Source organism: Bison bison, unplaced genomic scaffold (assembly GCF_000754665.1).
Source record: "Bison bison bison isolate TAMUID 2011002044 unplaced genomic scaffold, Bison_UMD1.0 scf7180017864508, whole genome shotgun sequence".
NCBI lineage: Eukaryota > Metazoa > Chordata > Mammalia > Artiodactyla > Bovidae > Bison > Bison bison.
The window spans coordinates 3,319,417-3,346,879 of NW_011495064.1; the positions used below are offsets into that span (position 1 = coordinate 3,319,417).

The 27,463-nt window shown below is 46.4% G+C and overlaps 1 protein-coding gene across 6 annotated transcripts in view; it reads right to left on the reverse strand.

Moving 5' to 3' along the window:
- The window catches only part of KANSL3 (KAT8 regulatory NSL complex subunit 3), a 42,098-nt gene that overhangs the window by 9,731 nt on the left and 4,904 nt on the right, over positions 1-27,463 (reverse strand). For 4 of the 6 annotated variants that reach the window (XR_824307.1, XM_010829592.1, XM_010829591.1 and 1 more), the window contains exons 3-18: positions 25,840-26,010; positions 17,403-17,493; positions 17,068-17,253; positions 9,952-10,083; positions 9,594-9,710; positions 9,239-9,340; positions 9,070-9,141; positions 7,689-7,763; positions 7,358-7,515; positions 5,063-5,126; positions 4,427-4,627; positions 4,070-4,226; positions 2,622-2,699; positions 1,084-1,275; positions 540-624; positions 27-157 (exon numbers count right to left, since the gene is read on the reverse strand). Coding sequence is in view for 5 of the 6 variants with exons in the window: in XM_010829592.1 (XP_010827894.1) it covers positions 27-157; positions 540-624; positions 1,084-1,275; positions 2,622-2,699; positions 4,070-4,226; positions 4,427-4,627; positions 5,063-5,126; positions 7,358-7,515; positions 7,689-7,763; positions 9,070-9,141; positions 9,239-9,340; positions 9,594-9,710; positions 9,952-10,083; positions 17,068-17,253; positions 17,403-17,493; positions 25,840-26,010 (2,012 nt within the window). In the remaining variant the exon portion in view is untranslated. The remainder of the gene's footprint in view (positions 1-26; positions 158-539; positions 625-1,083; positions 1,276-2,621; positions 2,700-4,069; positions 4,227-4,426; positions 4,628-5,062; positions 5,127-7,357; positions 7,516-7,688; positions 7,764-9,069; positions 9,142-9,238; positions 9,341-9,593; positions 9,711-9,951; positions 10,084-17,067; positions 17,254-17,402; positions 17,494-25,839; positions 26,011-27,463) is intronic. The other 2 variants (XM_010829594.1, XM_010829593.1) reach the window with 1 other exon arrangement.

Consider the following 27,463-nt stretch of genomic DNA (forward strand, 5'->3'; position numbering starts at 1 on the left):
GTGGTGGGGGCTGAGTTAGTAGGTACCTGGGAGGGAGCTGCCAGGAGAAGGGGCCACCAGGCGGCTCTGGAGTGTGTGCAAGGCACTGGGCGAGGTGCTGCTGGAGACCACTGAGGATGTCTGGCTGGCTGAGACACACCCTTCAGAAGCACCTGACCTGGAGACAAAGAGGAGCTCCGTCACCTAAAGGTCCCTGGCAGTACCAGGGGGGTCCAGTGGGGGCCCAGCAAGGCTTTCAGCGATGGATGCAAGGCTAGAACATCGGTGTCTTGTCTCACCTTCTGAATTCAGCCTCCAGTCCTTCTAAGTCAGGCCTAAAGGAAAGACTTCAGGTCTTGAAGCAAGAGCTACAGGACACTTTGTAAACTTTTAAGTAAAAGTCAACTCCGAGTTGACCCAAAGGAAAAACACCCGACTCAGAAAGAAGTCACGTTCACAGGACAGACAGACTCCAGAATCCACTATCTTCCAAAGCACTCACTGGGTCCTGAGAAGGCGTGAGGGCAAAGAAGGGGACGCAGACCAGCAGACAGACTCACTTGGCTGTGGCGAGAAGCCCGGTGAGCTCTGTGGCCCCTGTGGATGCCTGTCCCAACGTCATGGTGAGGGGCTTCCCTCCTGCGGCTGCAAAACAGAAAACCCCGAGGCCGCCGGTCAGTCCAGATTGGTGCTGACCTTTCAGGGTCCCAGAGTCCAGGCTAAATGCAAAATATTATAGAAAAGAGTGAAAAACGAAAAAGGAAGGATAACTCTACATTAGGGTAGGGAAGAGTTGGGGGTTATCTTTTCCTTCTGTTTTCTAAACTTCCTGGAATATTTTATCATCTTTAATTGAAAGCAAAAAAAAAAACAAAGAGCACGATGCTGTGAATGACCCCGAGCCCTCTCTGATCCTTGTCCTGCCTCCCTGATCCTAGTTCCCTGCCCACTCTCCCCCACGTGCAACCCTTGCTGCCTTTCTCTGGGCGCCTGCTGCGCCGAGGGAGAGGAGGAGCCGCCCAGCAAGTAGCCACCAAGGGGGCGATGCTGTGTCTCTGGGACGGTCCCGTCGGTTGTTACTTAAGCAGGCCGAGAGACACTCACCTTCTGGAGCGCCCCCTGAGGAAGGGGGGCAAGGCCCTCCAGCTGCATCCCCTTGGGAGATGAGGGACACCTTGATCTTCGGCCGCTTGCAGGTCTTACTGCCAGCAAGGGGACTGGAGGGATGGTGCCGCTTCAGCTGGACCCTGAGCTCCTCTTTCTCAGCTTCCTCGGTTTGTTCTGATGAAATAGGAACTAAGACATGGAGTTGCGGTGAAGTTCTCCACGGTCCAGAGAAGCCCGACAGATGCTGATGGCCGGGACCAGCATCGGCGTGGCCGCATGGAAGAACCGGCCCAGCGTGTCCACACAGGCCACTCCTTCAGGCCCACCTATGCTCACCTCCACAGTGGCCCTCTACGAGGACAGTCCCCTCCCCTGCCATCCTGGGCTCGGAAGGAAGGAGCTCTGAGTCAGTGGAGACAGACAGGAAGATGCCATCCTGACTCTGCCGAACAAATGGGACTCGCCACAGTGGACCTCAACAGGGCTTCCCGGACTCAGAATGTGACAAGCCTCCTGCCCTCCCCCGTCACACAGCTGCAGGCCAGCCAACGTGTTCTGCACAAGCAACAGAGGAGCAGGCTATTCCGTCCTCCCTACAAGGGAGATGTCCCCAGAGCTCTGAGTCCCCTCAGGGCCCAAGGCTGAGGGTCTGCCTGTTGAACGCTGACCATGAGAAGGATTATCACCAGGACTCCAGGCTGGCTTTGAGTAACTACTAGGCACGGGGGCTTCATAGCTGCGACGACTTTACAGTTCTGACCCTGAAGTAATAGGGCAACAGGGGCCCATGTCACAAGCTAGTCCCCAGGTCCGTGGTAACAGGACTGAGAAAGGCCACCCTATCCACCGAATCAAACACACATCCTGCACAGAGCGAAGCCTCCCAGACGCTTAAGTTATCCTTTAGCCTTGCTCACAGGTCCCCTCCTCTTTCCACTTAGAAGGACGCCCAGCCCTTCTCAGCACAGGCAATCAGGGGCAGAAAGGCAAGATGAAGGAGAGAGGGCTGGACTCACACGAAAAATGGGAGGTGGGAGTGCCGGGGCGGGGGGAGACTGGTGTGGGGCCACAGGGAACCACTCCAGACCACAGGGAGGCCACAGTCAGCTGAAAGGAAGGACTGCTTAGGGGATGAATGCATTGACCAAAATCAGCACAGGAAGGAGGGCAAAAGGGAAAGGAGATACAGTTATGCTGCTCAGTGCTTGCAGAGACCAGGGTGGAGGCAGGAAATCAGAGGCAAGGAAAAAAACACAGGGAGATGCAGGCTCGCAGGGAATGGCCCGTAGGCACGCACAGGAGAAGCAGAGCCAAGCACCACAGTGAGACACCAAAGGGGAAAACCACCACGAGAGGCAGAGTGAACGGGGAAAAGCAAAGACTATGGAGTAAGCCAAAGGACAGCACCGAGAAAAGGAGAGAAGAGAACAGGCGGAATCAGAGACAACAGAGAAGCAGGGCTGGGGAAGAGATGAGAGGGGGGAGGAGGAGAGAAGCAGAGAGCGGAGGGTGCAGGCGAGGAGAGTGATACTCACCAAAGAGACAGGAGGAGGTGCCGGGAGGAAGAGCTTTCCTCACCAGCATATTTTGTTTCAGAAAAGCAGCAAACTGAGCTGGAATGAATCAGAAAGAATTACAGAATCACAGCCAGCCAGAGAAAGGAGAAAGAGATGGGGAGTAAGAAAAGGTATGAAAATGCTCTGAAAAATGGTCAACAGAGGCTTTTCCTGGGATTACTGATGAATTTGAAACCTGATTCTGCCACTTAGGAGCTCCTTGGAGTCATCCATAAACTGAAAATAACGCATGTACCTGCCTCAAGGGGCCACTGCCCGGACTCCATGAGCAACAGCAGGTCCAGTGCCAAGAGGAGGGCGAGGCGCCTGGCGAGGGCACAGGGACCCCAGCTGTCCTCACCCCTGCCTGCGAGCTCTGCCTGTGCCAGGTGGCCGTGCTGCGGCTCTCCTCCGCGCCGCTCTGGGTCCCATTCTGCACCCAGCTCCCCAGTCAGCCTTGCAGGCCTTCCGGCCTTGACTAGTCATTGCCTCCAGAAACATCACAAACTGCTGTCTCTCTCTTCATCAAAAGCCTGAGGGGACAGCGCCCACGTGGCTCTGGCCACCACCGGGGACGGTGCGGGTCACAGAGCATCCGTGTGGACTGCAGTGGCCTGGCCTCTTTTTGTGTCTCCATCGATCCACTCACACTCACAGCCACCTGTGGGCAACCTTGGACGAGGCCTGGGTCTAAGTCTTGACCCTGTGGCTCCACTACAAGAAACAAGCCGAAGAGTCTGTCCGCTTGACAGCCACCTCTGGCTGCCGCCTCTCCCCCAGCCGGAGACTCTCGGAGGATACCCGCCCCTGGCCCAGGCCCAAGAGGCCTCACCTCAGGACTGCTGACTGGATCAAAGTTGGGCAGGGAGGCTTCTTACATCATGGTCACTGCTTTCCAAACTCTTAATTTTAACTGAACAAGTATTTCCCAGCCTAATTGAAAACCTATCTCCAGAGATTCCTGAAAAACATCACTGGAAGTCCCAGTGTAGGAATCTTAACTCTCCAAGGGCAGGCACAAGGCTTTGGAGCTGCCCTGGTATCTGATGAGCACGGCCAGCCCCGTCTGCAGGACCCGGAGAGCTCCCAGACTGCAGGAAAGGCTGGGCCTGAAGAGAAGACACAGCTTCCCCAACTGGGAGTCAGAAAAAATATCTGAGGCCAATATACATGGAGTCGGCTCATTAAGGTGAACTTGCCCAAATGCCAAGACGAGGCTATAATTAGTGGAACACACAGTCACACCAACGCATAGACCTTGTGTCATATTTTATCCTTGAAAACAGCCCTCAGTATTTATTCCAACCTAATTCTGCATGGACAAGTATGTCTGGAAAAAGTGGCAGGGGGCCATACTTTTCAACTGCCACATGATGTCAACTGAGAAGGCAGAAGCCAAGAGAGGCCCCTGGGCTAGGCGGCCGCACCTTGGGCTTGTCTGTGGGTCAGCACAGCCTCTGTCCGCTGCATGTGTCTCTTCAGCAGCTGGGTGCTTCCAATCTGACTGGACTTCTGGGAAGAGGCCACTGTGGTCACTTTGGTCTTGGGACTGGAGGTGGGGCTGCTGGACACACTGGAGAGATCCTGAGTAGATGGAGAAGGACAAGGGCCAAGTCAAGGTCGTTTGGATGGACTGTCAATCATCAAGCCCCCTGGAGTCTCCCGGTCAGGGCCTCCCCCTGTAGGAACTCCGAGGCCTGGGAAGGCCAGCAGCCTTCCCCGGGAAGCACAGGAACCCACTCTGCTGAATCCCTAGCAACAGCGCCCCTCTCTGCCTGCATTACCTCTGAACCCGAGGGGGAGGCCGGCAGCTTGGCAGCTGGTGACGCAGGTCGACTGCCCCGCTCCGAGACCTCGAAGGCCAGGTCTCTGCGGGCCACATCTCGGGGCTTCTTCTTCTTCTCGGCGTCCTGATCCCGAGGCTCGGAGCCCACGTGCCCCTCAGTACGAGTGAGTACCCCGGTCAAGAAGTCTACGATCTCGTCCTGGGGGAAGGAGAGGCCCAGGCCTCAGGAAGCGCCCCAACAGTTCCTACTAAAATGGAGTCACCCCAGCTTTGAAATCAGTGTGCTGTCCCTCCTACTTCACAAAGCATGGCCCAAGCCCTACACTCAGCCAAGGACCCACAGGAGCCCAGGCCCTGTGCCCAGGGTGGGGGTGGCGTTCTGGGTGGTCACACTTTACCACTCCTCAGTGAACCCTTCCTCCCCAGCCGCTTTGCTCACATCTTAGATCATTACTCTCCTTCTCCCTCCCCTCCCTCTTTCCCCCTTTTCTTTGCTTATGACTTAGGTCCCCCAAAGGCCCCAGGGGATACCCAATCTTCCATAGAGTCGGGAGGATGCTGCCAAGGAGACCGAGCCTAAAAGGTTACAGACAGACAAGCCTAGCTGAGAAACCCACAGAAAGCAACTGTGTACCTGAATGCATCTGTCCACCATGCTCTGCGTCAACCCTTCCGATTTCTTCTTTGCTTTGCTTATTCTAAGAGGCAAAAAAGAGGAAATATTTACTTTCCAAACATTCCACAGTAACAAATGTAAATAAGAATGGGTTTCTCTTCTGTGTTGGTTCTTTTCTAAACCTAAGAAGGAAGATAATGGTAGCCCATAGGCAGGTCTGCAACCTCTCCGAACCTCAGTTTCCACATCTGCAAAATAAGGAACCCCAACACCTCCCTCATGGAGTTGTGGGGATGACACAAAGCAACTAGGTAACGAACCAAAGAAACATGGAAGGTGCTTGGGGCTGTCCGCTCCAGAAGTCCTGTCCCCACGGCTTCACAGGTAAACTCTACCTGATTGCTAAGACCTCATCTTGAGGTCCCCCAATACAGTTCCAAACCCTGAGACTTCTAGGTGCTGTTGAAATGATATTACCAGGAAAGGTGGCCACAGGTGAGTTCTACAGGGATCAGAGAAACTGGCCACCGCTGGCTGCATTCTCCTCTTTGAAAGCCAGACTTAAATCCCCTGGCTTCTGCCTGCGGTCTCAGCAGAGACAGAAACAGGGCACCAAGTGACAAGATGAAGTGCAACATTCTGAGCCTCCACATCCTGAGGCCCCAGTTCACTGGTGTTTGGCCTCTAGCCCTGTCATGTAACGTGCTCGTATTACAGATGAGGACACCAATCCCAGAAGTTAAGCGATTCACCCGAGCAAAGGAGCCAGGAGTTAAACTGAGGTCTCCTGACTCAGTCCAACGCCCTCAGCGCCAGGCAAATATGTCTCACAAGCAGCCTCACAGCGCAACTCTAGCGAAAGGTGTTTTCATCCCTCCCACTCCCTCACCACAACTCAAGTCTATCCTCCTATAGGTAAGATGTCTGAATTAATAGGAAAGAATGTATTTACAAGCAAGCATTTCCCTGAGCATCCAAGGATTAGACTCTAGGTCCACAAGAAGCTGTCAGATGACAAAGGCCAGGAGGGCTTCTCCAAAGGATCTCTGGGTGAGAAAGTGACAAGATGGGTGGGAACAGGCACTCACTCTAAGCTCTCCGGTAAAAACATTCACAGGAAGCTAATACATAAGACTGAGCATGTGAGAAAGGAGGCCGATAAAGGACACAATCTCTTTTTCAGTACATCTCATGAAAATGTAACTAAAGGCCCCGCTGGCAGACCCTGAAAGGGAAGAATGGCCATCTCAATGACTAAAGACGCCCCTCTAAAATCGCTTCCAAACTCTGGTTGTTTATACTCCAAAATATATAAAAGGACGCCTATGACAAATAAAAGGAGAAGGCAATGGCACCTCCAGTACTCTTGCCTGGAAAATCCCAAGGACGGAGGAGCCTGGTAGGCTGCCGTCCATGGGGTTGCGAAGAGTCAGACACGACTGAGTGACTTCACTTTCACTTTTCACTTTCATGCATTGGAGAAGGAAATAGCAACCCACTCCTGTGTTCTTGCCTGGAGAATCCCAGGGACGGAGGAGCCTGGTGGGCTGCCGTCTATGGGGTCACACAGAGTCGGACACGACTGAAGTAACTTAGCAGCAGCAGCATGACAAATAAAATCTTTGTTCAAATTCATCCTCTGTATTACTAGGAAGACAATGTAAAGAAATGCCTACCCCAGTGAAAGCCGAATGGCAAAGACTATGATTACAGCACCTCGAAATATCTTCTCCCCACAAGAAGACTACTAACTACAAAGAGAAACACAGTAACTGTAGAGAAACCTGGCAGATACCACCTTAATGACGTGATCAACGGTGACCTCGCCAGTAACGGGCCGCGGCAACATCATGCAGCCCCGAGGATGCACGCAGGCCACGTGAGCTCCGCGGCATTCCCGCCAAGTGTGCCCTCAACCTAATCACGGACAATGCCAAAACCCCAAGCTGAGGAACAGTCTGCGAAACAGCACTCTTGGGAAGTGTCAAGGTCATGACAGGCTGAGGAGCAGCGTCACATCAGAGGAGGCTGAGGAGACACAGCAACCGGCAGCCACGCACGGCCTGGACTCGGCCCGGGACCAGACGAGTGCCAGTGACACAGTGATGAGATGCGAGTCTGCAAACTAGATTACAGTATCATATCATATCAACTTCCCAGCTTTGACAATTACTTTTTGGTTATGCAAGATGTTAACATTTGGGAAATTTGGGTGAACAGTATATAGAATTTTTTGGTACAATTTTTCCAACTTTTTAGAAGTAAGCATCTTTCCAACATGGCACTCTGGCAGAGCCCAGGGACCCTACCCACCTGAGATTGTCATCAGCTCCCCCAACCACCACCAAGCTGTTCTCCGCCCGAATCTTCTCCCGGAAGTCCTCCATGGCTTCAGGGTGGCACTGCAGGGAGTTCTGACCGACGACAAAGAGGACTGGAGTCTTCATATCCAAGAGGGGATCGTCCACATCCTAAACAGGTCCGGTTTTACAATCAGCCAGTTCATACATGCTCAACACTGCCTGGCAAGTGCACTCAAGAGACTGCCCAGGCAGCCGCGGCCTCTGAGCAGCAGCCTGGAGAGGCTCCTACTCCTGTCCTCCCACCGGCCGGTGACCCGGCAGCCCGCAGGCCCCGCACTTACCCCTCTGGGGCCGTCCACGGTAAGCAGAGGAAACCCAAGGCAGACGACGGCAGTGACATACTCCATCACTGACACCTGCAGGTAACGGCATGGTCTGCCTCGAGGCCGACTGACTTCCCCACAGCCACATCCTACCCAGAAGCCGCCAGCAGGCCCCACCTCCTCCTCCCGTTGTAACTCCCAGGCCATGACACGCCCCCAGGTGATGGTACAGGTGTACCAGCCACACAGCAGGGCAGTAGGAGGACAGAACACAGGCTGTCTGGTTATACCAGCAGCCCCCACTGAGAGAACCGGGGCCCACAGGGGACCCCACCTGAACCTCTGGGAGGATGGGAGGTTTAATGCTTCCATCATGGGAATTTGCAAGGCTTGAGTCCTTCCTTTTTCCTCCACTAAGAACAAATGCAACCAAGAGAACACAAATGCTGCTCTTGTCCCTTATGTGAGGAATACCTCTCCCTTTCGAAATTAACAGACAGTGCCCAGTTCAGTTCAGTTCAGTCGCTCAGTCGTATCTGACTCAGCGACCCCATGGACTGCAGCACACCCGGCCTCCCTGTCCATCACCAACTCTCGGAGTTTACTCAAACTCATATCCATTGAGTCGGTGATGCCATCCAACCATCTCATGCTCTGTCGGCCCCTTCTCCTCCCGCCTTCAATCTTTCCCAGCATCAGGGTCTTTTCAGATGAGTCAGTTCTTCATATCAGGTGGCCAAAGTATTGGATTATCATCTTCAGCATCAGTCCTTCCAATGAATATTCAGGACTGATTTTCTTTAGGATAGACTGGTTGGATCTCCTTGCAGTCCAAGGGACTCTCAAGAGTCTTCTCCAACACCACAATTCAAAAGCATCAATTCTTTGGCGCTCAGCTTTCTTTATAATCCAACTCTCACATCCATACATGACTACTGGGAAAACCATAGCCTTAACTAGACGGACCTTTGCTGTCCAAGTAATGTCTCTGCTTTTTAACATGCTGTCTAGGTTGGTCATAACTCTTCTTCCAAGGAGTAACCGTCTTTTAGCTACACACTAAAATATATATAAAGAAAATACTTGGTGTTTTTTTCAAAGTAACTGGAGGGAGCTGAAAGTGGGCAGAGGTAAGATGAAAAAGGCCTTGGCTCTGACCAGTTACTGGCAGGGCTTAATGAGGGGCCCAAGGTGTTACCACACCAGTCTATCCTCCCTTTAAATTTCTGCTTAACATTTTCTACAATAAAGTTAAAAAACAAAGCTTGTCCCCCACAGTTTAAAATCCAAGTATGCAGGCAAAGCATTCAGGACAGTGCCTGGCTCAACAGTAGCTATCTGCAGCAGCAGCAGCAGTAGCTGAGCCCCAGAAAGCTCTGGATAAGACGGGGTTACTTACGTGACAGGCCACCAGGGCTCCTGTATTCCAGCCAATCAAGATGATGGGCTTGTGGGGGAAATGGCTGTGAATCTTTGTGGGGAGAGAAAGAAGACAGTGAGACAGGAGGCCGCAGATGGATGCAGAATGCTGGTTGAGCGGCGGCGAGCTGACAGAGGAGCAGCCTCACCTCCAGCACTTTGCTTCTCAGCGCCCCAATCATGTGCTCCAGACACTGCAGCACCCCCACTCCACTCCCATTGCTCAGCAGGTGGGTGGCGACAGGGATGACCTAAAGGAAAGAGAGGGGCTGCCACGCCATGAGCTCAGTCTCCGCTCTTCTCTCCAGTCTGCTTAGCCTCCCCTGAACCCTCCAACCCTGGATAAGCACCGTCAGCAGTCCAGAGACTCGGAGGATGCACCACATTCAAGTCCATCCACCTCGCATCTCGGCGCCCGTTTCTTGTACACAAAGGAGTGTACTAAGTTCACTAAGCATCGAGCATCTGTCTGCCTCTCGAGCTGCCCCCCCGCCCCCTACATACCTTGCCTAAGCAGGACAGCTGAGACTGCCAGAAGCGGTGGCGGCGTGAGGTGGGGAACACGGAGCTAGAAGGCCCGGAGGAGGCGATGAGGATGAGAGGAGAGCCGGGGAGTTTGCTCTACAGAGTAAGACCCCATCAGAGAGCCAGTGAGTGAGGGAGGCTCCCCAATGGAACCCCACGTACCCCACGACCTAGCTTATCCTCACCAATGCTGATTTGCTCAGGAAACTATGTTAAGCATGACACACAGCCAGTTATTAGTGAACACAGTTAAACACGCCATTTATTATCCTCTTGCCACGGTTCTGAGACTGGAGTCTAAAATAAACTTCACAGGCCATAGTGAAGTCCAACTTACTGGTTTGTTATGAGAAAGCACCCCCACGGCAGGGTCCCAGGGCCTCTTCAGTAGGAGGGACAAGGCCTCAGCTCCTGCAGCCCCGGTCTTTGTGTTGGAGGACACAAGCATCCGGTCAATCAACGTGGGGATCTAGAAGCAAGGGAGAATGAAGACACTTCCAGTGTGAGGCAGGAGACCCCACTACCAGGGTCAGGCGGGAGGACACAGCCCCACTGTGAGCCAAGGACAGATTCCAATGACGCCTCTCAGACTTTACTCACAAGAAAAAGTACAAACAAGTGGATGGCTAAAAATATACCCCCCATCATTAAAGGTAAATGGACACAGTCCTTTGGAAACTAATCTGGTAATATGCATCAAGAAACTTAAACTTATTCCCATCCCTTTCCTAAAACTGTATCAGAAACACACATGCACACATGCACACACACACACACAGGGGATAGCGGGTAAACAAAAGATAAACTCATTCTCAGTAATAGTCGAAGAGTAGAAGCAACATCAAGGCATGCACAAGAAGTGGCGAAGCACGTTATCTACATAATCAGATCTTATGGACTAAGTTAAAATGCTTCAAACAGTTTGCAGTAATATAGGAAAGTCCCCTGCTAAAATGTTAAAGGTAAAACAGAAAATATAAAAATCATCTCTAATTAAGAAAAATACAATAAGAGAATATGTGAAAATGTTAATAATAAACTTTATGGAGATATGAAGAAGCTTTTTCCTTTCCTTCTATATTTTCTAAATTTCCTCAACAAACATCAGTTGATTTTGTAAGTTAAAAACAAAATAAAACTCTGCATTTTCTTCTAGTATACTGCCTTCAAGCTCTGGAGTGTTAAAGAAATTTGTTACTATGCTCCAAGTAATACAGCCTACTATACTATGTATACTGTTGACCCTTGAAAAACATGGGCTTGGGACACTAACCACCCACAATGAAGCTGAAAAATCTGTGTAATTTTAGTTTGCTCTCCGTATCAGTGGTTCCACATTACACCATTACAATCTACCAAAAATGTGACCTCAAAGATGTGTAAATATAGATTACAGACTTGCTGATGCTTCCACTGAAAAGAAACGTCTGTGTGAATCTCATACTGCCTGCAGAAAGTCAAAATGTCCACAATTAAGAGAAGGCCCCGCACCACAACTAAAGAAAAGCCCATGCAGCAAGAAGATCCAGCACAGCCAAAACAAACACAATTTTTTTGAGAAATAAGAATAAAAACTACTATGGTGATGCACGTGGGAAAAGTTCAGTCCATAGCTAACATCAAACTCAACAGTAAAAAACCAAAAGCTTTCCCTCTAGGATGAGAACCAGACAAGGATGCCCGCCCTCACCACTTTTACTCAACACAGTACTGGAAGTCCTAGCTAGAGCAATCCGGCAAGAAACAGAACTAAAAGGCATTCAAATTAGAAAGGAAGAAGTGAAACTACAGATGTGCAGATGACATCATATTACACACAGCAAACCCTAGACACCAAAAAAACCATTAGAATACATGAATTCAGTGAATTTGCAGGATACAAAATCAATATACAAAAATCTGTTGCATTTCTAAATAATAGTGGAGAAATTGAGAAAATATGCTCATTTACAATGCTTCAAAAAGAATTAAATAGCTAGGAATAAATTTAACTAGGGCTTCCCAGGTTAAATTTAACTAAGGAGGTAAAAGGAATGAGAACATCTTATCTGAAAACTGTAAGACATTAACTGAAGAAACTGAATAAGATACAAATAAATGGAGATATTCTATGCTCACAGACCGGAAGAATTAATATTGTTAAAATGTCCATTCTACCCAAAAAGCAATATACTATACAAATTCAATGCAATCCCTATCAAAATTCCAATGGCATTTTTCACAGAAATAGAACAAATTATCCTAAAATTTGTATGGACCCACAAAAGGCCCCAAATAGTCAAAACAATCTTAAGTAGAAGGAACAAAGCTAGAGGGATCATGCTTCTTGATTCTAACTATCTGACAAAGTTACAGTAATCAAAACAGTATGGCACAGGCACAAAAACGGACGCCCAGGAGAACGGAAGAGAACAGTGAGTCCAGAAATAAACTCAGCATGTACGGTCAACTAATTTATGACAAAGGAGCCAAGAACACACAGCAGGGAAAGGACAGGCTCTCCAATAAATGGTGTTGAGAAAACTGGATAGCTACATGCAAAAGAATGAACTGGACCATCGTATTACTTTATACGATTAACTCAGAATGGATTAAAGATTCTGAATGAAGATCTGAAACCATAAAACTTCTACAAGAGAACATAGGCAGTAAGCTCCTTGATGTCAGTCTTGGCAATATTTTTTTGGATCTGACACCAAAAGCGAAGGCAGCAATAGCAAAAATAAACACGTGGAACTACAAACTAAAAAGCTCCTGCAAAACAAAGGAAAACATCAACAAAAGGGAAAGGCAACTTACTGAAGGGGAGAAAACATTTTCAAGTCATATATCTGATAAGGGGTTAATATCCAAAACACAAAAAGAACTCATGCAACTCAACACCAATAAGACAATCTGATTAACAAGTGGGAGATTTGAATAGACATTTTTCCAAAGAAGATATACAGACCTTATACACTATACATGAAAACATGCTCCACATTACTAAGCATCAGGGAGATACAAACCAAAACCACAATGAGATGTCATCTCACACCTGTTAGAGTAGCTCTTATCAAAAGAGACAGGCATTAACAAATGCTGGCAAGGATGTGCAGAAAAGGAAACCCTTATACATTTTGGTGAGAATGTAAACTGGTACAACTTTTATGAAAAACACTAATAGACATTCCTCCTAAAATTAAAAACAGAACTACCACATAATCCAGGAATTCCAATTCTGGGTATTTACCTAAAGAAAACAAAAACACCAACTCAAAAAGATATATGCACCGCCATATTCACTGTAGCATTATTTACAATAGGCAAGATATGAAAACAACGTAAGTGCCCACTGATAGATGAATGGGTAAAGAAAATGTGTAAATATGTATACAACAGAATATTATGCAGCCATAAAAAGGAAATCTTACCATGTACAAAAGCATGGATGGACCCTGAGGGCACTGTGCCAAGTGAAGTAAGTCAGATGGAAAAAGACAAATATCAAATGATCTAATGTGTATCTGGGATATGGAAAAACAAAACAAAAACCAAACTCATAGATACAAACAGACTGTTGGTTGTCAGAGGGATGGGATGGGAGATTAGTTAAATCGGTAAAAGGGATCAAAAAGAATGAAATAAATAAAGTCAAGGGATGTAACATACAGCATGATGACTACAGTTAATAATACTATACTCCATATTTGAAAGCTACTATAAGAATAAATCTTAAAAATGCTCATCAGAAGAAAAAAAATTTCTTTACATACAGTGACAAATGTTAACTAGACTTACTGTGGTAATCATTTTACCATACATACAAATATTGAAACATATTGTATACTTGTCAATAAACGTCATTGTACGTGTGTATGTGTGTTAGTCACTCAGTTGTGTCCGACTCTTAGCGATTTCATGGACTGTGGCCCGCCAGGCTCCTCTGCCCATGGAATTCTCCAGGCAAGAATACTGGAGTGTGTTGCCATTTCCTTCTCCAAGGGATCTACCTGACCCAGGGATCGAACACTGCATTGCAGGCAGGCTCTTTACCATCTGAGCCAACAGGGAAATCCTATATGTCAGTTATATTTCAATTAAAATTAAAAGTTTGAAGATAGCACAAGAAGATAAGTTATTCCTGGAAATGACAAGAAAGGACAGTGTTCTTAATTTTAAAAGAGCAAGACTAAAAAGAGCTCTGCACAAAAAATGAGGAGAATATTTAACCATGAGGCTGTCTCAGTTTAACTCAGGAAACAAACATTTATGCAACACTGCTGTTACAAGGCACCAGGCTAGTGCTGACTGCAAAGGAGTTTAATCTACAATCTACGAAGGCGAGCATACAAATCACCAGAGAGGAGGGGCTGGGAAGTGCCGTAAAGAAACAGAAGCCTCACTGCTGTGACCCGAACCATCCAGCAGAGAAGAGGGAAGTGCAGATTCAGCATGCGAAGTGAGATGCACTCTGAACAATTCCAACAGAAGACAGGGAAAAGCTTTCTAAACAGACACCAGATATAAACAAGAAAGTCCAGGGCTCACTCTAGGCACAGAAGGCCTGAAGTCAAGAATTCAAGTAAGGAAATAGGAGAGGCTAGTAACAAAGGAGAAGGCAATGGCACCCCACTCCACTTGCCTGGAAAATCCCATGGACGGAGGAGCCTGGTAGGCTGCAGTCCATGGGGTCGCTAAGAGTCAGACAGGACTGAGCGACTTCACTTTCACTTTTCACTTTCATGCATTGGAGAAGGAAATGGCAACCCACTCCAGTACTCTTGCCTGGAGAATCCCAGGGACGGGGAAGCCTGATGGGCTGCCGTCTATGAGGTTGCACAGAATCGGACACAACTGAAGAGACTTAGCAGCAGCAGCAGCAGTAACAAAGGACAGTGTCAAATTGCAAAGGATCTTCACCCTAAACCGCGTGTTTCTTTAAAACTAATTGATATTTTGTCACTGTGAGCCACTCAACACCTAGAGGTAGAGGATCTGACTGAATATTAGATTTTAAAAACTTTTATCTGGCAGTTTCCCCATGGCTCAGTGGTAGAGAATCCACCTGCCACTGCAAGAGATGCAGCTTCCATCCCTGGGTCGGGAAGATCTCCTGGAGTAGGAAGTGGCAACCCACTCCAGCATTCTTGCCTGGAGGAGCCTGGCAGGCTACAGCCCATGAGATCGCAGAATCAGACATGACTGAGCACACAGCACGTGTGCGCACACACACACACATAGCAGAGTACACCTCTGAAATGACAAAGCCTTGAAACTCGCTTTTTTGTAAATATAGAACACTTAGACTCCTTTGCCTGAGTGAAGCTAGGCAGACCAAGCATCCCTACTCTCTCCAGCACAGGATCACTCTGAGCAGACAGTGAAGAGGATGGGGCCCATACCTTCTCTGCTCCCTTTACAACAGGTCTGATGGTAAAAGTAACTGGGCCTAGAGCGTGACCCCATTCACTGACAATTCCATCCAGCTGGTACATTAGAAGTTTGGGGAACAACTTAAATATTTGTTGTAAAAATAAATAAATAAATAAATATTTGTTGTGACTCTAACAGTCATGGGAAAACAAGAGCCTGATGGGAGAGCTACCACTGAGCAGATCAGCACCTTGTAGTCTGGGCCCCCGCTAACTGCGCTTCCTCTGCCGTCCCAGCTAACCCACACTGTGACTCAGCAGCACGCACCGTGCACACCTGTGGGGTACTGCCCGTGGCCCGTGATGCTCAATAAACCTGAACACTACTTCATTCACTTTGGAACACCCAGACAATAACTTCAGTTGGAAGGCAGTGCCAACTTCATTGAGGGAAATGACCTCCCAGGCGTACTGGGCATGCAAACAAAAACTGAGAAGTGGACTCTGGGCACCACTTCACTGGTCCCCCAGAGCAGACTCACCAACGCTGTTCTCTTTCCACAGGCGGAATGCTGTAGAGAGCAGTGGAAATGCTCGACTACAGGCCACTGCTCTCTGGCAGGGGCCTGTCTTGGCCCCTTACCCACCCTGTGCCCTTGCTGCCCCCTGTTCACACTTGAGCCAGGGTGACCACTGCAGAGGAGCAGCACAGGGGGAAGTCTGGGGCCAGCTTTTCATTTGCCTCTTTCTCCACTAGAAAATCAGCTCCATCAGAGGAGAGAGAATTTGTTTTGCTCATTCCAACACCCGGCACACTGGAGACACGAAACATGTATTTGTTGGGAACATCCAGACAATAACTTCAGTTGGAAAGCAGTGCCAACTTCATTATGAGGAAAAAGACCTCCAAGGCATACTGGGCACACAAAGAGAAGCAGGGACGTGGACTCTGGGCATGACTACACTGGTCCCCTAGAGTAGATTCACTAATGCTGTTCTCTTTCCAAAGGCAGAACGTATAAATTAATGTCAAATTCCTACCATGCATTTTATTAATGCATCTAGTCCTGAGTTTTATTTCCAGAAGCTAAACCAGTCTTCTTCTGCTTTCAAACAAACTCAGCATCCTTCAACTTACAAACAGATAGGAAACAGTAAGTCTGGAAATTTGGGGAATATGGCTGGGGAAAGTTGCTGGCCAGCTGCTTGCAAAGGAGAAAAAAACCCACAAAAGTAAAAAACTGAATTAATCCAAGTTATCTGAGGCCGTGCTGGAGCAAAACACACTAAATATAATGGTACCACTTATAAATCACTAACAGTTACTCTGGGTTTCCTATGTGCCAAACTTTGTGCCAAGCATTCTATCCAGATTAACAAATTATCACAAAAATCCTAGGCAGGTATTATTATAATCAGCCATTTTTTAGAGATGACGAAACTGATTTTAGTTTCGTCACTAACGAAATTAGTGATGAAAGGATCAGCCAGGCGGTCTGTGTCCAGAACCAGTACTCCATCACACTGAACAGTCCAACTACACCCACAGTAAACCAGAGTCACCAAGGAAAACAGCGTGACTGCAGCACTGTCCCAGCAAGGAAGTGGGGAAAGGCAACGGCGCTCTATAAAGCATGATACAAGTCAGAGTGCTGCTACTGAAGGCTTGTCACAATCAGCAGAGACTGAGGCGTCGGCCCTGTGCTCCTGGCTCTGAACACCTCCCCTGCCCCACCCCACTCTCAGCTCCGTGGGTATCTGCTTCTCACTCCTCTCTCAACACTTCACCCTGGTAAACCCTTCATCTGTCTTCTCCTTTCTCACCTCACCTCAAACCACAAGTTGCAGGGCTGTAGAGGCTAAACATGTTCTCTGGTTTGGGGGCGCCACACCTCATCCTAGAGACAGGAGGGCTGAAGACATTTATGCCGAATGAGAACGTGAAATGACACCATGTCTCCTATTTTTAAGAGCAAGCACATTAGCTTCAGTCATGTCCTCCAGACTGACCAGGCAATGACCCGGCCCAGTCCCGTTTCCTGAACCCACAGCAGAGGCTGGCTACCCCAGGACAGGGCAGACACCCACCCCAGCCTTACCTTCCCTTTCAGCGTCTGCAGAGCATCCAGGTAGGCTGCCAGCATGGGCAGACTCAGGGTTTCCACCAGGGTGGTGTGCAGCCACTGGATCAGCTTGGTGTCCCAGCTCACACTTGCCAGAGCCTGCCGCACTCGCCTCGCACACTTGTCCACAGCGACACGACGCAGCACGGGCTCATTACAAGCCTGAATGGTGGAAGTAGAGGGCAAAGTCTGAGGGTCACCTTGTTAGCAACTGGGGTTGGGGGATGGTGGGGGGTAGCGCCCAACAAGTGAGCCAGTCAGAGAGGCCTGAGCTAGGGAGGCCCGCTGGGGGCAGATTTCTGGAGTCTTACCCCTTCGTTGGCCAAGCGGGCGAGCCGGTCAGACTGCAGGGCTTTGAGGATCTTGTTGAATAGCTTGTTCTGGGCCAGGGTCCAGCCAGTCCTGTAAGAGACACTCTGAGGAATTAAGAGTCAAACCCTGGGGACGCTCCCTGCACCAGCTCACTGCAAAGAAGATCATGTCATGATTTTTGTTCCCATTGTGAAACACTGTAACTCCAAGTAGCTGAGTACCAAGCTAAAGCACAACACCCAGATTCCGGGCCCAGTCCTGCCAGCGAAGCACCTCAGCACATGTGTTAATACACATGTGACAAGTCTTTGTGGGGCTTTGCTGTTTGGTGTTCAGTCGCTCAGTCATGTCCAACTCTGTAGCCTGTCAGGCTCCTCTGTCCATAGGATTTTCCAGTTAAGAATACTGGAGTGGGTTGCCATTTCCTTCTCCAGGGGCTCTTCCCAACCCAGGGATTGAACCTGTGTCTCCTGCATTGGCAGACAGATTCTTTACTGCTGAGCCACCAGGAATTATGCCTTTGTGGTACTAGCAAAGCTCATTAATTACCTAACAGCTAAAATAATCCATTAGTAAACAAAAGCAAGGCAGCACTGCACAGACATATCTGAATCTCACAAGTTACTCAAAAAAGGTAGACAGGATGAGGAAGCATTTAGTGCACTAAAACCTCACACTAAGATAAGAGGCCTACTTACATCAGTGTCAGGGACAAAAATACAACAAAACCAAGTGGCTGGTCTCCCACTCCTAAATAATCCACCCCTCATTAACCTTCCTTTTTTCTCCATGTTTTTTCTGTATATCCCACAATTAACAAATTTACTTTGTAAAATGTTTAAGTAGGTTATGTATTTCTAATTCATCTTTAATCGGAGGATAGCTGCTTCACATTGTTTCTGCCATACCACAACTGCCCCCTGGAAGTCAGTGCTGTGCATCCAGTGCACAGCCCTGGTTAGTGCACTTTGACCTTGCTCATGGGAGGCTTTATGGTTCTTCCTCCAACTCAGCTATAAATTCCGTGCTATTAGAAGCCTACCCTATTGCTCGTCCCAACCTCATGAAACGCCGCACAGCAGCGTGGAGTTGACTAAAGCTTTACCCTCTCCACCCCACTCCTGACAACCTTAATTACTCTGAGACTCCAACTCTGGCCAGTAATCTTCCTACAGATACCAAGAAAAACGTAACAGAAGATGCCCAATTTATTCCAGTATTTGTTTACCGGCTCTCCCTGCCATAAAAATAAAGTGGTGATTAAATCTCATTTTAAAAATTTAGGTGGATGCCAGACCCAAATGAGAGCCTGGAATGACATCAAGGTAGCACTCCACATCAGTTGGGATGAAGTAAGTAGGACTGTGACAACTGCAAACCAAGCCCATTTAAGTCAGCTGAGAGTCAAAATCCTTGCCATGGGCTGTGTGGACCCCCCTGGCTCTCCAACTTCATCCTCCACGACAGCCCCCAGCTTACTATGCTTCCCTGCATCGCCCCTTCCCTTTTCTCCCCATGCACCCTGCATGCTCCCGCCGCACAGACTGGGCCCTAGCCACCCACTCCCTCCGCCTGAAACAGTGGCTCCCTCTCCAACCGCCAGGTTCTTGCTCAGATGTCACCTTCTACTGAGGGTTCCCGCGACTCACCCCTACTTAAAACTGCCAACACAAGACTCTCACCTCGGGATTCCCTACCCCCATCTCACATTCTATCCGTTTTATTTATGTTTGGTTTGTCTCCCTCTGCTAGAATGTACAGGCCAAGACGGCAAAGATTTCTGTCTGTTTTAAAAGTGTCTGACACAGAGCAGGGACTTTAACCATCTGCTGAATAAAGACACGGAGGAACTGTACGCACACTGCACTCTAAACCCTGTGAACAGCGGAGAACAAATTTAAACCCTCGCACTCCCTACCACAGGAGGTGCCCAGGTCCTGAGGAGCAGCGCAACACTGATACATCATGTGGGGCAACTGTACATAGAGCCCTTCACCAGATCAGGGTGCCTGGACCACAAGAACATTGCTTCCAACTTCAACCATCATCTCACTATCCTTGAAAAGAGTAAATACCCTCCAGAAAGGAGGAAAATAACAGCCCAACTTCCTTTCCTTCTATAAAATACAATCTCCATCTACCACGTTACGTCTCCAGTTTTACAACTTACCACAGTCACAAAGTCCAGGAAAACACTAGCTATGAGCCAGGAGCTGGCTGTGTACCTTTAGTCTCCTTGACTGCAAAAGAGATGGACAAGATTATCTATAAAACTCAGGCTACGATTACTGATGGGAGTAAAAGTTCTATGACAGCAGCCCAAGTCCACGGTCACAGAACTTTCTCTTCAGAAGTGCCCTCTGTCTTTAGTAGCTTTTGTTGCCACAGCTAACGCCCGTCTCAACCTCCAAAGCCACTCATCCTTTCATAACCTCTTGTGGGGTTCCAGCAGCCATCTCAGGTTTCTTGACGTTTTCTTATCTTCCCACAGCTCTGCTGGCTTAACTTCTGGTACTTCATCAGTATCTAGCCAGTTTTTGCTGTGGTTTGATATTCAGAGAGATTTTGGACTTGGAAGATGGGGGAGTAGAAGCTTTTACTCAAGGCTGGGGCTCAGGATACCTTGGGACCAGGAAGGCTTGTGTGAACTAGCATCACCGGTCCGCTGGCTCATAATCTTATCTTCCTTTACATTATTTAAATGTATTACACACTAACATGAGTAGCACTTCTCTTATGCATAGTGATTCTTTGCTGGGCCTGGGTTTTGGTGGTGGTCGGAGGAGACAAAGGATGTCCACAAGTAGCTATAAAAAGCTCTCTGGAGATACAAGGATACTTCCTTATTAATAAACTTCCTTGCTTTTAATGACTGGTTCTACCCTACTGGTGGGCACTGAGGTTCTGTCCCTTTTATTACTAATATAAACAGTCACAGTGACAACCCCACCTCTCCCCAGTACACTCATATACATATCTCTCTGCATCTTCACATGGTCATGCAAATCTCTCTGCAGGATAAATCTCTTGAAGTGGAAATGAAAGACCCGTGTTAAAATTTTAGAATTTTAGAATTTCCTGTTCTGTGTGAATAATATGTAAAAGAACCTGTAAAACCTTGAAAGCAGTATTACACTGCAGCCTTACCCCTGGAGGTGCAAATGGCACCCCACTCCAGTATTCTGGCCTGGAAAATCCCACGGACAGAGCAGCCCGGCAGGTACAGTCCACGGGGTCACAAAAGAGTCAGACAAGACAGAGCGACTGAGCCCTTAACCCCAGCAATGCTGCTCAGTGATAATCAAACAGGTTAAACAACGAATACAATTTCTTTATGTTCAATGATCTCTTGAGCTTTCTCAAAGCCTATCAATCAGGTTGCAAACCCTAATCCCAAGGAAAGAGAATGAGGTGTATATAATTTTTACTTATGAGGTACCGACAGCATTTCCAAAATTATCTTGTTCTTTATCATACAACAGGATGTTTTCTCTATTTGTTTTTCTTACCCTGTATTTATTCTGAAACCCAAAATGATGGGAGCAAGGAAAATGATGTGAACAAAAATGGGAGGGGGACTAGAAAGCTATTTAGAAATTACTACCATACACCACTGACAGCTGAAATTAAATTGAAAAACCACAAGTCTAAAACCCCCAGAAAAAGTTCTTAGGATTGAACTTAGTTGCTGGATATATAACAAAGTGATTCCAAGAACTGAAACATATTCTCTGTATTTTGTGAGCTTCGTGGGAGGCTAGAAAATTAAATGGGCAGAAAAAAATGATCTAACCGAAGATTAAGAGTATACAAAAGATATAATTAAGGAAAAATTTAAAAACAGGAGACAGAATTTTAGATACAAGTCTAAACAGTCAAACAGCTGATGGGAACTGTGGTGAGTCAATACACTCCCCCATCTAAACCTATTCAATTTTCATGGGTACAAAAATGTCTTCTCTCCATTGCTTAGATGAGATCAGACAATTTTATGTTCTCCACACTCCCACTGAAACCGAATGACATTCTGATTTCTGGCTTCTCTTATCCAAAGCAGCCAAAGTCACACCAGTCCTAGAAGAGCCTGATATTTTCAAAGATAATTCTTTCTCTGACACTAATTCAATATTAAAACGTCTAAAGGGTTTTTTTTTAACCAGAAGTCAAGCAGAGAGAAACAAAGAACATCAGAGAGAAGCAAAAGGTCACACTTACTTTTTCAGATCATAAAATTCTTTGCTTAAACACCAGGAGAAAGGAAGAGGAATGACGGGGAAAGAGGGAGGGAAAATAAGCAACTCAAAGGTCTTGAATCAAAATTTCAAACATCTGTCTGAGATTAACACATAGGTATTATACATACAATACTGAGAGATACAATTAGAGCAAATTCAGAAAAGGAGAATATTTTTTAATTGAATTCAGAAGTTCCGATTTCTAAGATAGACAATCTGCTATCACAGGACACTAGATGCTTTTACTGAAATGCTGGCAATGTCCTCGAATCCATTTGAGCAAGGCCCCGAAGTACCATATGTCAGGAGTATTTTGTTACATGTCTGAAAAGCTGTGCATCTAATTAAACTTGATATCTGACAAACATCTGGGGGAAAAAAGCTGGTCCAACTTCTTTGGGAAACATCACCATACCTGCAAATATATATTAATTTTCAAAAGTTCACCAAGTCACACGATTTTGGCATGCAGACACAAATCTAGACCAGGAGTCAGCAGACTTTTTCTATATAGTGGACTGGATACTAAATATTTTAGAGTTTCCGTCACAACTATTTCAGTCCACAATTGTAGTGCAAAAGCAGCCACAGACAATACCTAAATGAGTGGGCGTGACTGTGTTCCAATAACACTGTATTTATGTACCCTGAATTTTTAATTTCTTGTGTCTTCTTTTGATTTTTTTTCAACCACTCAAAAATGTAAAATCCATTCTTAGCTCATGGGTCATAGAAAAACAAGCAATGGGCTGGATTTGGCGCACAGGCCATAGTTTGCCAACCCCTGATCTAGACAATTAAATCAAGAAGAAAGGGATATTTAAAATCATGTTTCATGGAATATCAGGCATTACTAGAGAACCCAAGAGTCAGCTGGGGTGGGGGGATGCATTTTCTAAATATCGCAAGTTATCTGGGGACTTCCCTGGTGGTCCAGTAGTTAGGACTCTGTGCTCCCAGTGCAGGGGGCATGAGCTTGATCCCTGGTTGGGGAAGTAAGATCCTGATGTTTCGTGGCTCAGACAAAAAAAAAAAAAAGAAGTGATCTGAAGCTATCTGCTACTGAAATAATTCAGGAGGGCAAAATGGGGCACTAAAAAAGAAAAGTACGTTTCTGACTCCCTGATACAGAGATCAGTCATCTCTCTGAGGAAAAATACATTTCTAGGGAGCTGTCCTATATGAGTTCTTGATGTAGCAAACTGTAATTTTACATGATTTTATACACGGAAGAAAAGAAGCAGCAATTTAACAATAAAATCAAGTGAAAGAATGGCAACAGATAATTATAATCAGAGCAGAGAGAACTAACCACAACCTTCAAACAGGCTACAGATCCAGAATTTGGGGACAAGGTCATAAAAATGGTGACCTCTGAGACTGAAGCCAGTAAGTATCATCAAATAATGAAATCAGCTGTGTGCAATAGTGACGTACCTGAAGATGTAAGCCTGTTGCTAATGAGAGAAGGACGCCTCCAAAATCTCATCAGACACTAAAAAACAAATAATCTGAGATAAACTGAGCACTAATTAATCATATCAATCTGTGGCAATGGCATAACACAGGTATGGAGGTCCACATGGAGAAAGAGGAGCCAAAGCGTAGAGCCTGTCAGTGCTTTTCTGCAGGACTGGGCAGGTGAAGGTGTGCCTTGGCCTCCCTGTCATCCAGCTACCGTGTTGGAGGAGGGCACCCCCTGTGTAGATGGTCTACTAGCCACCCACTTCTGGAAGAGAACAGCTTCCCAGACTCTCCCACTGAGCATCAGGGCTCTAGGCCAGGCTGCCCCAGTATCTCGTCTGCCCTGCAGCTGTATTTCTCCTTATAAATTAAGAAACTTGCATTCACGCATATTATTAAGTCTCTGATGACTTTGGTAAGCATGACGAGTGCACCCAAAACCCTTTGCCCATGACCAAGGGTGAACCGATAGAAAAATTCATGCAATTCTGCTATGCAGTTTCTGAAACTGCAGACTGAGGACAAGGCAACCAATAACACAATGGGGACACATATCTGTGTGAAGTCACCTTGTGCAGCCATCACTGGGCTCTTTCCACTGCCCTTAAAGAAAAGGTACAGCAGCTGACAGCACTGGGCTCCAGAGTCAGACGGCACGCTCTGAACAAACCCCTGCTCCATGACTTCCTAAGGTTTCTTCAACTTACTGAGTTTAGCTTCTTCATTTTTAAAATACAGATAAAGAAGGGATATGCCTAGGGGAGTTGTGAGGTTTAAAAGAGATAACGCATGTGAAGCACTTGGTACAATGCCTGGCACCTAGAAAGCGCTCGACAACTGTGAGTTCTTTTTTGTTACCACCACTGTCAGTATCTTCAGGGTTATTAACTATAACAATGGTGATAAACAATTTTGCTGAACTCGTTGACCCCAGCAATATTCTAGTAGTTGATCTTCATTCACATCGATTTTCCTCTTTATCTGAAGCTCTAGAGACCATTTCCCCTTCTTAAGGCACAAGACTAATTCCAATTCAAGACCCCGAAGAACTTCTCCACAAGATCTTCAACCAGGGTGCAGAAGCGCTCCACCTTCACCAGCCACCACCTGATCACACAAGCACACCAGCTCAAGCTCATTCCCTGCTTCCAACCAAACTCATGAACCATTCCAACGAGCCTCGAAACTTCCTGCCCTTCTTCCTACCAAATTACTTCTTTTTCCTCCATTAAGTAAGAACCCTCCAACATTATGACAAGTTTACTACTTTCCAACTTCTGATGTAAAGACCTTAACATTCCCTTAGGAGATAAATACATACAGAGAGAGTCATGAGGGAAATGTAAATTAAAACCACAATGAGATGTCATTTCACACTCGCTAGAATGGTCCTAAGAAGAAAAAGACAGATGAAAAACAAATGTTGGCAAAGATGTGCAGAAACTGGAACCCTCATACGCTGCCGGTGGGAATGCAAAATGATGCAGTCCTTTTGGAGAAGAACCTGAAGATTCCTCACAGATTATCATACGACACAGCAATTCCACTCTTAGGTATATATTCAAGAGAAATGAAAATGTATGTCCACACAAAAACAAGTAAATGAATATTCATAGTGACATTATTCATATACAGTACCAAAAAAGCATTAGCAACCCAAATATCCATCGACAGATCAATGGGTAAACAAAAGGCGGCACTTCCGTACTGTGAATATTATTCAGGATGAATAATATTATAAAGGAATAAAGTTCATTATAAAGAAATGAACTACTGACACATGCTTCAACATGGATGAATCCTGAAAACATTATGCTATGTAAAAGAATCCAGTCACAGAAGACCATGTTCTGTATGATTCTATGAAATGTTTCGAAAAGGTTAAGTTTAGAGAGACAAAAAGTAGACTGTGGTTGCCAGGGGTTGGAGGGGTTGGGAGGAAATGGGAAGTGACCATTAATGGGTAAGGAGTTTCTTTTGAGGGTGAGGAAAACGTTCATCAAATTGACTGCAGTGATGAATATACTAAAAATCACTGGTTGTACATATTATATAAGTGAATTGTATGCTACGTAAATTTTACTTTCATAAAGTTTTATGCAACAAATACAAGATAAATAAATGTTTGCCAAGCAAACAACAACGAAATGACCTAAAGAGGAATGCTGAGTCCCCGGGTCAGTAGGATATGAGAGCAAAACCAGCCAGCAAACTCATGAAAACAGGCTGAGATGCTCCCCCAAAACCACAGACTACAAATCTATCTTTAAAAGTCACTCAAGTCAAACATCTATTAGCCTTTCATATGACTCCAAAACATTTTCACTGTCCTAGTTATAGACACTATAAGCACAGTATCATACAAACGGACATTTAATTTTTTTTGGTGGTCTGGCTAACTCCCGTATCATAACGTGTACTATATACACTACAGAGCAAGTCACACCTATCAAATTTGACTCATTTATACATTCAGTTAACACTTACTACTTGCCTACTATGTGCCAGGCAATGTCCGAGGTGTCAGGGATGCAAAGATGGCGGACACACAAGCTCTCCTCCCAGGGAGCCCACTGCAGAATGAGCTGAGAGTTACAAAGACAGGAGAACATTCTGACTCCTATGGCTGCAAATGAAATAAACTCCTAAAAATATGTTTCAATGACAACGATATAAGATATTCACAATGCACTGACCATGAACCCTGTAGTGCCCAGTCCTCTCAGAAGCAACCTACCTGTTGACATGCTCCTCCCAGTCCTCTGGCGGGGGAGGGGCATCCGCATCGGTCCTGGCGAAGATGACGTGCCGTTCACACTCATTCATCACACTGCGTGCCTTCTGATTGTCGTAGAGCGGCACAGGGGTGGATATGACTGTCTCCACGTCTATTGGGACATCTGATTCACTGTAAAAATGAGGAAATAGGACCAGCCACACATATTTCAAACAACATAAGTATTTAATGATTGTCCCATTGCCAAAAATGTCTCAATATAATCAGCTTTTTATCTATTTATTTTTTTTGGCTGCACCAAGCAGCTTGTGGGATCTTAACTCCTTGCCAGGGATAGAACTTGTGGCCCCTGCACTGGGAGGGTAGAGTCTTAACCACTGGACCACCCGAGAAGTCCTTAATCAGCTTTAAAGTATGCATAAGCACACTATGTCCACAGAAAATTATGATCCAAAGTTACCTTTCCCACATGTATCTAGATCTCTGTGACATGCTGGTATATGAAGGGGAAACACAAAGTTGTTTTAAATAAGCTTATGTAAAACTGACAAAGAGTTATTTTTTTAAAAGACAAGTATATTCCATAAGCATACAGTTGATTGCCTAAAGGTGCTTTTCAATACGGTAGCTATAAGCCACATGCAAATGTTTAACTTACTAACAATTAAATAAAATAAAAAATTCATTTCCTCAGTCACACAAGCCATATTTCAAGAGCTCAACAGACATGTCTGCCTCAGTTCAGTTCAGTTGCTAAGTCGTGTCCGACTCTTTGCAACCCCATGGACTATAGCACACCGGGCCTCCCTGTCCATCACCAACTCCTGGAGTTGACTCAAACTAATGTCCACTGAGTTGGTGATGCCATCCAACCATCTCATCCTCTGTCATCCCCTTCTCCTCTGCCTTCAATCTTTCCCAGCATGAGAGTCTTTTCAAATGAGTCGGTTCTTTGCATCAGATGGCCAAAGTAATGGAGCTTCAGCTTCAGCATCAGTCCTTCCAATGAATATTCAGGACTGATTTCCTTTAGGATTGACTAGTTGGATCTTAGTGCAGTCCAAGGGACTCTGAAGAGTCTTCTCCAACACCACAGTCCAAAAGCATCAATTCTTCGGTGCTCAGCTTTCTTTATAGTCCAACTTTCACATCCACACATGACTAGTGGAAAAACCGTAACTTTGATTATACAGACCTTTGTTGGCAAAGTAATGTCTCTGCTTTTTAATACACTATCTAGGTTGGTCATAACTTTTCTTCCAAGGAGCAAGCGTCTTTTAATTTCATGGCTACAGTCACCATGATCTGCAGTGACATTGGAGCCCAAGAAAATAAAGTTTCTCACTGTTTCCACTGTTTCCCCATCTATTGGCCATGAAATGATGGGACCACATGCCATGATCTTAGTTTTCTGAATGTTGAGTTTTAAGCCAACATTTTCACTCTCCTCTTTAACTTTCATCAAGAGGCTCTTTAGTTCTTCGCTTTCTGCCATAAGGGTGGTGTCATCTGCATATTTGAGGTTATTGATATTTCTCCCGGCAATCTTGATTCCAGCTTGTGCTTCATCCAGCCCAGCATTTCTCATGATGTACTCTGCATGTAAGTTAAATAAGTAGGGTGA